This window comes from Camelus bactrianus, chromosome 33 (assembly GCF_048773025.1).
Source record: "Camelus bactrianus isolate YW-2024 breed Bactrian camel chromosome 33, ASM4877302v1, whole genome shotgun sequence".
NCBI classification, from domain to species: domain Eukaryota; kingdom Metazoa; phylum Chordata; class Mammalia; order Artiodactyla; family Camelidae; genus Camelus; species Camelus bactrianus.
The window spans coordinates 17,810,865-17,823,933 of NC_133571.1; the positions used below are offsets into that span (position 1 = coordinate 17,810,865).

A 13,069-nucleotide genomic window follows, 5' to 3' on the forward strand; every position below is an offset into this window, starting at 1 on the left:
ACACTTTTCTTTCAACATAAAAAACAATTTTATCAAAACAACAGACTATTATCAAAAGAAAAGCAAATGAAAAATTCAGCCAAGACCAACTGTTTCATACAAATAGAACTATGTTAAGGGAAAATCAGATATATTAATATTGGATCAGGGGCTGGAGTATCAGTAGTCATTTAAAACCATAAGTCAGGGATTTAGCAACACTGAACATCTAAAAACAAACAAGTAAGCCAGCAACCCAGCTATGCTAAATTTCAAAACGCCTACATACCGAGTGGGGATTAGAGAGCAGTAAAGTAGTAAATGCTATTGTAGTTACCTTAGAACACGTTTAAATTGTCTCTTGACACATTGTATTAAGGGTTTTGAGTGGTCATAATTTTGCCTGTTTTCTCTAAAGAAAAATAACTTAACATTACTTTTAAAAAGATGTTGTAAAAATTAGTTTATTCATCAATTATTTATTTCAAATTGTCATTGCTCTCCCAGCTACGATTTGGGGATTTTGTACTTTAAAATCCAAATAAGAATAAAGCCAACAAACCAAGAGTAATTTTGTTGTTTCCATGTCCACCAGTCCTATGGGTTTAGCTTTTTAAATATCAAATAACTTAAGATTTCATCACATCCAAAGATATCCTGTGATACCCATAATATTTTTAGAGCCTTCCAAATAGGAGAAGAAGGTCATCAAAAGGGCTTTCTTTCCTCATCAGTCTATTTTCTAACTTGAGTTTTGATTACCAATCACTCTAGTTCTTCTCCTAAAGATGCTGTCTTCTGTCTACCTGGTTCCGCAACAATGTGGCCATAGCCACTGGGCTTCGTTCCCAAAACCACTGCTAATGTGTGTTCATCGTGTATTATAAGCTTTAATCAAAGCTATGGAAAGTGGAGGATAATTACAGAGCTCTACAGACTAGGATACAAGTTCAAAATGAACTGTGGTTTCTAAACCTTACTGCCATTTCCTAATGAGGAGCCTCTCATTTATTGGCCTTTTGGGTGTGCTTTTGGGTGACAGACTAAGGACATGTTCCTGGGAATTTTTCCCTGCCATGCCCTGTTCTCTGGATTACAGAGAAAACATTTCACTTTATTTTTTGTATGAAGTCAGCTTTTAAAACAGAGATGTTTTCTCATATTTCATGTTCACTAAAATAAAAATAAAATAGAAAGTATACTACAAAGAGTGGTAGACTGAAAGTCAGGTGGCTAATACCTATTCTAGACTTTTTCATGAAGAAGTTGTGTGACTTTAAGTAAATCATTAACTTCTCTGAGTTTCGGTATTCTCTTCATGTAATAAATATATATTGACAATCTAATGTGCCACTTTGAATGCAGAAGGCAAATATAAAATCTATGAAGTAAACAAGAAAGAAGCTTAATGTATGGTGGTGATTACAGCTGCAAAGTGGGGTATATTTGATAGTCCTTATGAAATTGGCTATAATTGTGAAACACTGGCATTTAAATGGGTCATATTCCTGATCACTGTTGGGGGAAGAGAGAAGGACAGACTACCTGATTCATGCTTCTAATAGCACATTACAAGTGGCAGTTTAGAAACTGCCCCCCAAATGCAAAAAGTCACATTAGTGTTACTATATCGATCATCAGTGGGACAACTCACCTTTTTCCACAAGGAAAAAAGAAAGACCATAATGACAATAGAAAAAAGACAAAGATAATTTTTTTTCCTAATGTTATTCTTAAATAGAAAAAACAAACTAAAGGAGATAAAATGGAAATGAAAGGAGGAAGACCTACTCTAAAAAACTGGAAACAGATTGAGAGAAGATTAAATTTCTTTCCCCATGGTGAGACAGAAATAAGAAGACTATCACTAAAAATATTTAATTAAAAAATGGAATCTCTTGCCCTGTGACTACCTGCACAAAGACACTGATTCTAATCAAAATTTTCTCCCCTCCAGGGTTTTTCTCAGAGCAATTTTAACATCTTTGTTCCGCAAACTGTAGATGAAGGGGTTAATCATGGGAACCACATTCGTGTAGAAGACAGAAGAGATTTTCCCCTCATCCATAGACCTAGCAGAAGATGGTTTAAGATACATAAATGCACCCGATCCAAAGAACAGAAAAACAACAACTACGTGGGAGCTGCAGGTACTGAAGGCTTTGGACCTGCCCTCCCTGGAACTTATGCGGAGGATGCTGGACAGGATGAGACCATACGAGACAGAGATGGTGAGACTGGGAAAAATTATGTTGATGCCTCCCACAATGAAAACCGCCAGCTCACTGACATAGGTGCCTGTGCAGGAGAGCTGGAGTAGAGGGAGGATGTCACAAAAATAATGGTTGATGGTATTTGCATCACAGAAGGTCAGTCTCAGCAGACATCCAGTGAGCGTCATGGTATCAAAAAATGCCATCAAGTATGAACCAAGCACAAGCCTAGAACACACTGCAGGGGACATGACAATGTTATACAACAGTGGGCGACAGATGGCCACATAGCGATCGTAGGCCATTGATGTCAGGACATAGCGTTCAGAAACGACAAAAAAACAGAAAAAGTAGAACTGAGTCATGCACCCCATGTAAGAGATAACATTCTTCTTTGATAAGAAATCCGTCAGCATTTTTGGAGTAAATACTGAAGAATAACAGAAGTCTACAAAGGACAAGTTGAAGAGGAAAAAGTACATGGGGGTGTGTAGGTGTGAACTAAGCCCAATGAGAGTCATTAAGCCCAAATTTCCCAACACGCTGACCATATACATTACTAGGAACAGGAGGAACAAGAGGAGCTGGAGATCTGGTTGGTCTGTTAAACCCAACAGAATGAATTCAGTCACAAAAGAACCATTTCCAGGAGCCATTCTTCACTAAGGGATTCTGTGGACATGGAGAAAAAAAGGTACATTAGAAATCAGCTCAGTTCTTCCCCAAATACCTCATCCTATGAGAGAGTATATTCTCTAGGAATGTCTGACATTAGCCCAACCTGGACTTATAAAATCTGCCTTTACCATTATCATCATGATATTGAGTAACATGGAATTTCTTTTACCAGAATATTAATAAGCTAAATACAGCAAACAAGACCGTCTGCAAACATGACTGCTGGGAAAAGGGAAGGGAAGAGAGAAGAATAGACCAGGACAGAAAGTCCTTCTCCCACCTCACCATTTCCTCATTCATTTAAGCCCTTCCCTCACCAGTAAAATTGGAGGCAGAGACTCTAGTTACCCGGTGCTGGCCTCTAATGCACATTAGACCTGGTGGGATGGCAACCAAGAAGACTGTTTCCAAATAAAAACTACAGGACCAAAGGCTAGGAGAGGTTAAGTTACTATCTCATGTAGAAGAGTGAGAGTCTGTCCATGGAGAGGGAATGTACTGACTGAGATACTGCGCTTGCTGAGTCTCCTAACCTCTGAACACTTCCTGATCCCCTTAAATACATTATCCTGGAAGTTTCACTTGAATCTCAGGACTGCAGAAAATGGGAAAGAAAGTGGCAGATCTTATATCCCTGGACTTCCATCTCAAAATGAGAAGGACATTAACATAAACAGAATTCAGAAACTCACCCTCCTTAGGCCAGAAACCTTAGTGACTTTGGTGTCCTTGGTATTTACCCCTATGGTCCTGGAAAGGCAATTTCAGGTTCTGAGATTTTATTTCATTTGATTCTAAAAGGATGTAGCTCAGACTTAATTTCAGACATGCCCTGGGAATTTTTCTGAACTACAAATCAATTCTTACTATGACTTTGAGTCTTCTCAAGCAGCAGGGAAAGACAAACAGCACTGTTACCAGGTTTGTCGCTTAATAACACACAGAAGATTAAATGTGAGTTTAATGATATTGTCCACTTGATTATAAACAGGGTAGGAGCTTTCTCAGTCTCCCCTACCCCATCTGGAAACAGATTCTATGTGTAAAAGAGAAATAAGGAGATTGCATTTACACTGTGAACCATATTCCCTATTTAGTTCCTTAGGGACTCAATATTTTCATCCAGTTTACAGGTCACTCTAGGGACAGTACATCCCCCAAGGCAGAGGCAAAATTAAACTCCCATTTTCCTAACATTTTCACCTCCTAAAGAAAATCTATTGTATAGGTTCTTTTTCTGTGTCTTCCCATACCATAAATGAAAATTTTTTAGAGTTGCCTGCAGATTTCTTCATATCTTTACCTGAAAATTTGCAAAAACTCTAGTAACTCATTTCAGTTATTGCATCTCCTAGGTTATTTAAAAAAAAAAAAGTCTATACCTTTCTCCCTTCTAAAGTTTTTACATTTAAACACCTACTGGAAATTTCTACCTCAAGATCCAGCTGGGTCCTTAAATGTTATTATTTCATTAACTGAGGTTATCAGTTCCTTCTCCTTATAGACGAGTAGGGGCCACAGAGTTAGAGGGGATGGGTTTGAATCCTACCCCATGCATTCTCACTTGGACACAGTACTTAAACTCTCTATGGCTCAAGTTCATAATTTCTAAAATACTGATAATAATAGCATCTCTTTCGTTGGGTTGTTTTGATGATTCAATGAAAAAGTTACCTAAAGTGTTTATAACAGTACCTGGCATGTAGTAAACAGTCAATGTCAGCGGTCATCACATCTGTTCTCAACACTTTCAGGAGGTCCTCAAATAGAACGCTCATCAGAGATTTCCCCTTTAATTTCTGTGTTCCCCTATAAACTACAAGTTCTGTAAGGGCAAATGTCTCTTCAGTCTTGTTTATGACGTTTCTCATGGTGTTATGGATAGTGCAGAGTACACAGCAGGTGCTCCATAAGCAATGATGTAAATGACATTCTCTGGATGAAAACCTTTGGAATGTTTTTCACATTTCTCACATGCTTAGTGCTAGAGTCTATAGCCACACTGACGTCCATCATTTTCCCTCAGCCACTACACAAGCTCAGGTACTCTAGGTTTTAACTGAATTGTAGTGGCTCCAACTATTATTCCAGCTTTGTCAAACATAATCCCTGTTATGTAGCCATATGCACTGCTGCTAGAATGAGCCAGTGTAAGAACTTTCAGTGATTCTCAATTATCCATGGCATAATTGAAACACTGTAATAAAAGTCTAAGTATCAGAGCCAGATTAAGTTGTAGATAAAATTAAAGAAGAAATAAAATGAGAGTTCAACTTCATAAAAATTGTGAAAGTTCTATTCTCATTATTTTAAGTGTTTTGAGCACATTAAGTAGCACACAAATTCTTACTCTACTCAACAAATATAGAAAAGAGAATTGGGAAGAATGTCTATATTTCCGAGACCACGAAAAGGTAATGAACAAAAAGTACTAGCCAAGTAAACTGAAGAATATACTTAAAACTTAAGTTCAAATAAGCACATAATCTCTATCAAAATAAACTACAGGTTTTCTCTTCAATATTTACTGAAAAGCTGCCAGAATATCCTCTCCAACATTCATCTGTTAGAATAACATATTTTTATTTAATATCTCAGGAATGTAACTTTTAACCCTTGTTATCAGTTAGAAAGTTTCCTGCTTCAATTTACAAAATGCTCAGTTAAAAACTCATTTAAAATAGGCACTTATTTTTCTCACATAATAAATCTGAAAGTACAGCGTCCTAGGGTTGGATCAGCAACTAAACACTCTGAAGGACAAAAACAAAGACAACCATCTCCAAAGAATAAAGCAACAGAACAAGGCAAAACATTGCCCCTCACATCTCTCTCTCTTTATATCATGAAGTGAATCTTCCCCAAAAGCCAGTAGATGACTTCCCTTCATGCCTCTTCAGTCAGGACTATGCACATGGCCAACCAAGTTTCAAGGAGTACTGAGAAGATGACAATCTCCCATTTACAGCCACTATCATGAAATGAAGTTTCAGCATTAAGAAGGAGAGAAATGTCAGCTGAGTAGGATACCTATACAGTCTGCCACAACGAAAAAGCTTGTGAAAGATGTTTGTTGTAGGAAATCGTACTTGTTCAATTTATCTGTAGAATGTATCTGTTATTTTTAAGTAAATTTACTCTTCTAAGCTTTAAATCAACTCAATACCTTAGTATATTTAAATTATTATATAAATATATGTATATGAAAAAATGCATATACATAATTAAATATACACTGTGGAGAGAAAAGGACATCATGTTATACTTAATAGAAAGGGCTCCCTTTCTAGTCAAAAAGTATAAGATTATCTAAATGTTTGACCTGCTCAAAATAAGGAGTGTCTCCAAAAGACACCAAGAAAGTGAAAAAACAACGCAGAGAGTGAGACAAATATGTGCCAGTCTTCTATTTAAAAAGCACCAGAATCCACATCTAATACCCAGAATGCATAAGCCACTCTTCAACTCACTAATAAAAGACAAATGACCCAACTTTTAATTGGGCAAATTATTGGAATAGATATTTCTCCAAAGAAAATATACAAATGTCCAAAAAGTATATGAAAATATGTTAAAAATTATTAGTGAGCAGGGAAATGGATATTAAAACTGCAACAAAATATCACTTCACACACACTAGTAGGATGGCTACAGTAAGAAGACAGATAACACTATTATTGTTGATGAGAATGTGAAGAAATTGGAAACTCATACATTGTTAAATGGTATAGTCATTTGGGAAATCAATCTAGCATTTCATCAAAAATGTAAAAATAGAATTACCATATGACCTTACAGCAATGTGTAAGAAAATATATATCCACATGAGAATTTACATATGCATGTTCATAGCGCTTAATAGCCAGAAAGTATAAAAATCTAAATGTCCATTAGCTGATGAATGGGTAAACAAATGTTTATATCTATATAATGAAATATTACTGAGCAAAGAAAAAGAATAAAGTACTTTTAAAAGTTACAACATGAATGAACTTGAAATCATCATGTAAAGCAAGAAAAGTCAATCACAAAAGACCACACATACTATTTTGTTATATGAAATATCCAAACCATTCAAATCTGTGAAGACATGAAATATACTAGGAGCTATATAAGACAGGATGAGGAAGTAGAGAGGTGATGGTTAAAGGATATGAGATTTCTCTGGGGGATGATGAAATATTCTAAAATTCATTATGGTTATGGTTGCATAACTCTATGAATAAACTAAAAAACACTTAATTTTATTCACTAAATGTATGAATTGTACATGTGGATAATATCAAGAAAGTTATTACCAGAAAAAAATATTAAAATTTAAAAAAAAATGAAATAAAGTGGGAAATTAGAAAATATTTTGAAATGAATGAAAATATAAACACAACATATAAAAATACATGTAATGTAAATACAGGGCTTACAAGGCACTTTATGGCATGTAAGTGCCTACATTGGAAAAGCAGAGGGGTTTTAAATCAAAGACTTAAAATTTCATCTTATGAAACTATAAAAAAAGTAAAATTAAAACCAAACTAAGCAGAAGAATACAATAATAAAGATAATAGCAAAAAAAATCAATAAAGTAGGAAATAGAAGAACAATATACAAAATTAGCTAATCTAAAATTTGTGGTTTTCAGATCATTAAAAGAAGTAATTCTTTAGCCAGAATGCTCAGGACAAAAGGAGAAAAGACACAAATTACCATTATCAGAAATATGAGAGTACATTGCAATAGATTCTACACACATTAAAAGGAAAGTAAGAGAATATTATGAACAAATTTATATTAATAAATTTTGCAACCAACAAAGGATTAATTAGTTGAAAGATACAAAGTGCCGAAATTCACTGAAGAAGTAGGTAAATAAAATGCCCTTAAGTCTATTAAAGAAATTGAATTTTAATTAAAAACTTTCCCACACACACACACAAAAATCCTGCGCTCAAATAGCTTTGTTGTTAAAATCTACCCAACATTTACAAAAGAAATAATAGCAATTATACACAAATCGAAAAAAAATTTAAATAGGAAAATTATACAATTCATTCTATAAAACAAGCATTCCTCTCATACCAAAACCAAAGTAGTTACAAGAAAAGAAAATTAAAGACCAATACCCTTCATAAACATAGATGCAAAAAGGTATTTTTTTTTTTAAGTTTTACCAAACTGAATCCAACAATATGTAAAAAACCAATGCATCATGAAAAACAAGGTTTAATCTTGGGAATGTAAGTTGGTTTAATATTTGAATTAAACCAAAATATCTCATTTTATATCTGAATGTCAATCAATGTAATTCACCATGTTAAAAGAGTAAAGAAGTAAAACGACATGACCATCTAAGTAGATGCAGAAAAAGCTTACAAAATTTAAATAGAAGGGAAGAAAATTTCCCTAACCTAAGAAAAGTCATTTGCAAAAAAAAAAGAAAAAAATTTAAAAATAAAACTATATCTAACTTCAATACTTAAAAGTGAAGAGTGAATTCTTTACCCCTAAATGTGGAAATAACACAAGAATTTCCACTCCCACTACTCCTATTTGACACTGCACTGAAGATAATAGATAATCCAACAGGGTAAGAAAAATAAATGAATAGCAGACATGTTGCTAGGGAAAAAAGTATTTATATTAGAAAGGGACATAATTCAATTAAAATTCCAAAAAATCTAGAAAATAATCCTAACAGAAGGTTTCACACTGCAGAAGAAATAATTAATAAACTTGACAGCATAACAAGAAAAACACAAAGAAAAAAAAAAGACTGAAAATAGATGAACAGAGCACTAGTGAACTGTGAGACGATTACAAACAACCTAACACTTATAGAATTGGAATTCCAAAAGAAGTGAGGTTATAAAAATATTTAAATAAATAATGGCCAAAATTGGATGAAAATTATAAACCGACAGTTCTAAGAATCTCAAAGAACTCCAAGCAGAAAAATATAAAGAAAACTTTCCAAACCACGATAACCAAATTGATTAAAGCCAGTGATAAAGAGAAAATCTTAAATGCAATTAGAAGCGGAAAATGTTACATTACATACAAAAGAAAAAGAAAAGAATAACAGGCTTTTCATCAAAAGAAAGTAAGCCAGTTTATAGTAGAGCAATGCCTTTCAATTATGAAAGAAAAATACTATCAATCTAGATTTCTATTCCCAGCAAAAAGTATCTTCAATAAATTATGAAGAAATGAACATCTTTAAACATACAAAGGCTGAAAATTTAACTTTTTTTTATATAACTACAGTTGACCCTCGAACAATGTGGGTGTTAGGGGTACTGACCCTCTGCACAGCTGAAAATCTGTGTATCACTTTACGGCATCCCTCTGTATCTGCATTTCCAAATCTATGGATTCAACCAATCACAGATTCTGTAGTAGTGTAGTGCATATTTATTGAAAAAATCTGCATATGAGTGGACATGTGCAGCCAAACCCATGCTGTTCAAGGGTTATTTGTATCCTTTACAGCACATGCAAAGTATAACGGTAATGGAATTGCTCTTCTTTGTATCTCAAGTCAACATTTTGAAAAATTCTGAAGTGATGACGACTGAATTGAAGTTTTCTGTTGGTTAATTATGTTGTAACTGTAAATTAGAAAATATAGAGAGTATATTAGACTATCCTTGAGTAGCCTTGCATTAAGAGTACCAAAAGAAGCTGTTAATTACAATTCTTGTGTTATGGTTAACAATTTAACTTTGCTTGTTTTAATTTCTAAATCTCTGTGAATAAGAATTTTTTGCTTTTCCATCTTTTTCATCCAAAAGAAATCTTAAATTTAAGCTGCATAATGCTGCAATAATATAGACACACATACTCATGCTGGTGTACATTTCATAGCTGAAGTTATAGAATCACTCAGATTATTCTGAATAAAATTTGAATTTGGGGGGAAAAGCAGTTTCAAAAATAAAATAATTTCATTTATTTATTTTTAGTATGACCACATTTTATTTTATGAATGAATTTTAAAAAATTTTTTATTAAAGTGTAATTGATTTACAATGTTAGTTTCAGGTATACAGAAAAGTAATTCAGTTAGATATACACATACATATATGTTTTCTTTTCAGATTCTTTTCCGTTATATTTTATTACAAGAAATTCAATATAGTTCCCTGTGCCGTATAGTAGGTCCTTGTTGTTTATCTATTTTATATATAGTAATGTGTGTCTGTTAATCCCCAACCCCTACTTTATCCCTTCCCACACTTTCCCCTTTGGTAACCATAGTTTGTTTTCTATGTTTGTGAGTCTGTTTTTTCTTTGTAAACAGAATTTTTGTATCATTCCAACCCAAATGTCCATCAACAGATACTTGGATAAAGAAGTTATAGTACATTTATAGAATGGAATATTACTCAGCCATTGAAAGGAATGAAATAATGCTATTTGCAACAATATGGAGGGACCTAGAGATTATCATATTGAGTGGAGTAAGTCAGAGAAAAACAAATATCATATGATATCATTTATATGTGAAATCTTAAAAGACGTTTCTTTATTTAAACAAAAATTCAAATACTTCCTTGGATTCCAGTGAAGCCCAACCCAAGAGTTCAGATGATGTGACCAAGGCCCAGTTTCTCTAGATCTTTTTCTTGGCCCTGGTCCCACAATTTAGGTTCTAATCAGGTTTTCTGCTTATGGTCACAAGATAGTCACTGAATGTTCAATCACCAAAAGTTTCCAGTCTCTGTCTGTCAAGGGGTTAAAAAGTAGCACCAACAAATATATCATATTTGGTGAAACTGATTACCAAATCCATAAAAGGCCACCTTACTCACTATGACTCAAGAATAGCCAATACAAACTATCTTTCAAACTCAGTGGTTAACTAGAGAATTCCAAAGATCATTAGAAATAAAAACTCAATTGGTGGAGACAATTTTTACTAAACAAAAGTTTAGTAAAAAAATAGAATTTTAGCTTTAAATGCTGAGAATAAATAGAAAAATTAAAAATAGAAAATCTGGGAAGGCTAGTGAAATAATTTAGGCAGTGAAGATAGATTCAGTTTACGCACTGAAAGATAAAGAAACAATAAGATATACTGAGAAAAGCTGAGAAGAAAATATTAGCTCTAAGTATTTGCATCAAAAGCTGGAGATTCAATTATATAAAGAATCTTAAAAGAAAGACAAATGAACTTATTTACAAAACAGAAACAGACTCACAGACATAGAAAACAAACTTATGCTTACCAGGGGGTAAAGGGGTGGGAAGGGATAAACTGGGAGTTTAAGATTTACAGTACTAACTACTATATATAAAATAAACAACAAGTTTAAACTGTATAGCACAGGGAACTACATTCAATATCTTGTAGTAACCTATAATGAAAAATATGAAAATGAATATATGTATGTATATGTATGATTGAACTATTATGCTGTACACCAGAAATTGACACAACATTGTAAACTGACCATATTTCAATTTTTTAAAAATTTCAAAAAAAGCTGGAGAAAACTCTTCAGTCCTGGGAACCTGGTTTTTTAAAGTTGTGTATATTTATCTTTATTTTTCATTATTTCTCCAATGATTTCTTTTTGAAAATTCCAGGATGAAAAAACAGTAATAAAAGTAGGGTCCTAGACAAACAAAAAAAGTTAATTCTATATTCTGAATGGCCAGGTGTAATGGTTCAGATATAAAAATCAAAGGGAGGTAAATCCAAGGGAAATTTTAGAATGAAAGACCTATACAGATACTTAATCTTATTTAGATTATTTTTCTCTCCAAAATATTCTGTGTACTTTATTTACATAACTCTGCATAATCTTAAAATAAATCTACCATGTATTTCATTAAAGGAAACAAGCAAAAACTCACAAAGCTATAATATATAACACCTCACTTTGTAACACTAAATATACCTGTTTATACAAATATTTTCCAACAATGAAGACATTCAGCAAAAGCTGAACTATGTACTGAATGCACACAGTCCACTTGCCCTAATTTGGCTAAATAAGCTATTTTAAAACTTACCTATTGCATATCATTGGGCTAGGTCTCTGAAGACTTAAATACCCACTTGGGGAAAAATATAGCTATAAATACTGAATGAACTGTTCTGGCAATATTTTATTATCCAAGTAGGGATTGCATTGATTTTGTTCATTATTTATTAAACTATAAATGAATGTTCTGTGAATATTTTAGTATATATGTAATGTTTGATGGTAAAATTTAAAAACAGTATTTTATTACATATCAGATTAATGTAAATTATTTGAAACTCAACATGCACTTATAATTAAAACAGAATTGTAGTTACTTTATATATTAGATAATATTTCCAAATAAAGTATCTTTATAATCCTTACTGAAAATGTGTGCTTGCTTCTGGAACCTAATTTTTCCTATCATGTTTTAAGAAATAAATAGCAATTACAGATAAGGTCTTAATAGTTATAACCATATTTTTATGATCACCACAAAAAGAAATATTGAATGTCAAATAACACACAGTGTTAAATCATTTTTAAAACCATCCAAAAATTTATCATTGAAATCGTTCAAATAATGTAAGAACTTTTCTCTTTGACAAACTTAATGTTAAACCAATCTAGAACAAATTTCATTTTTTCATTTCAAATTCTTCAAAATAACAAAGAAGCCCTAATCTGCTGAAGGCTTATGGATTCTTAGCGCAATCATACGGCTTTGATGGTACTAAGAGGATACATCAGCTCGGAATGGACCCGTATCTGACATGGGGAGACAGAGGCCGGGCATCTGCCTGGAGCTGTGAACATCAGGATTCCTTGCAGAGCCTCCCACCACCACAGTCCTCAGCACCTACAGGTGATCACTGTACTCCTTGGGCACCTGAAACACAAACTCCTCCAGCAGCCCCACAGGTCTCTTGTCCACAAAGGGCGACTCCCTCTGCATGTGACTGCTAGAGCTGGCAACCAGAGGGTGAAGGGCCTCTTTGCCTGGGCTTTTAAAATGCAGCAGTGACTGCCATCTGTCTCACTGGGCTCGCTTCTTGCCAAAGCCATGGAAGTGCTCTCTTACCAAACCTCATTTATTCTTGCCCTCCTAGAAGCCCCCTTCTAGGTTACAAAGGACAGTAGAGTCTATGTTCTGTGTGACACACACAAAAAAATTGTAGAGCCTTATTTTCTATTGTTTTCATTATAGAGAATCCTTTTTTCTTCTTTCCA

General features: G+C 33.6%; 1 protein-coding gene across 1 annotated transcript; it reads right to left on the reverse strand.

The window, feature by feature from the left end:
* Window positions 1-1,915: 1,915 nt before the first annotated feature.
* Window positions 1,916-7,052, reverse strand: LOC105074145 (olfactory receptor 8B8-like). Its single transcript, XM_010961619.3, has 2 exons — window positions 7,021-7,052; window positions 1,916-2,849 (listed from the first exon to the last, which is right to left on the reverse strand). Exon 2 carries the CDS (start codon window positions 2,846-2,848, stop codon window positions 1,916-1,918), a length of 933 nt encoding a protein of 310 aa, XP_010959921.2. The 5' UTR covers window position 2,849; window positions 7,021-7,052.
* Between the last annotated feature and the right edge of the window lie 6,017 nt (window positions 7,053-13,069).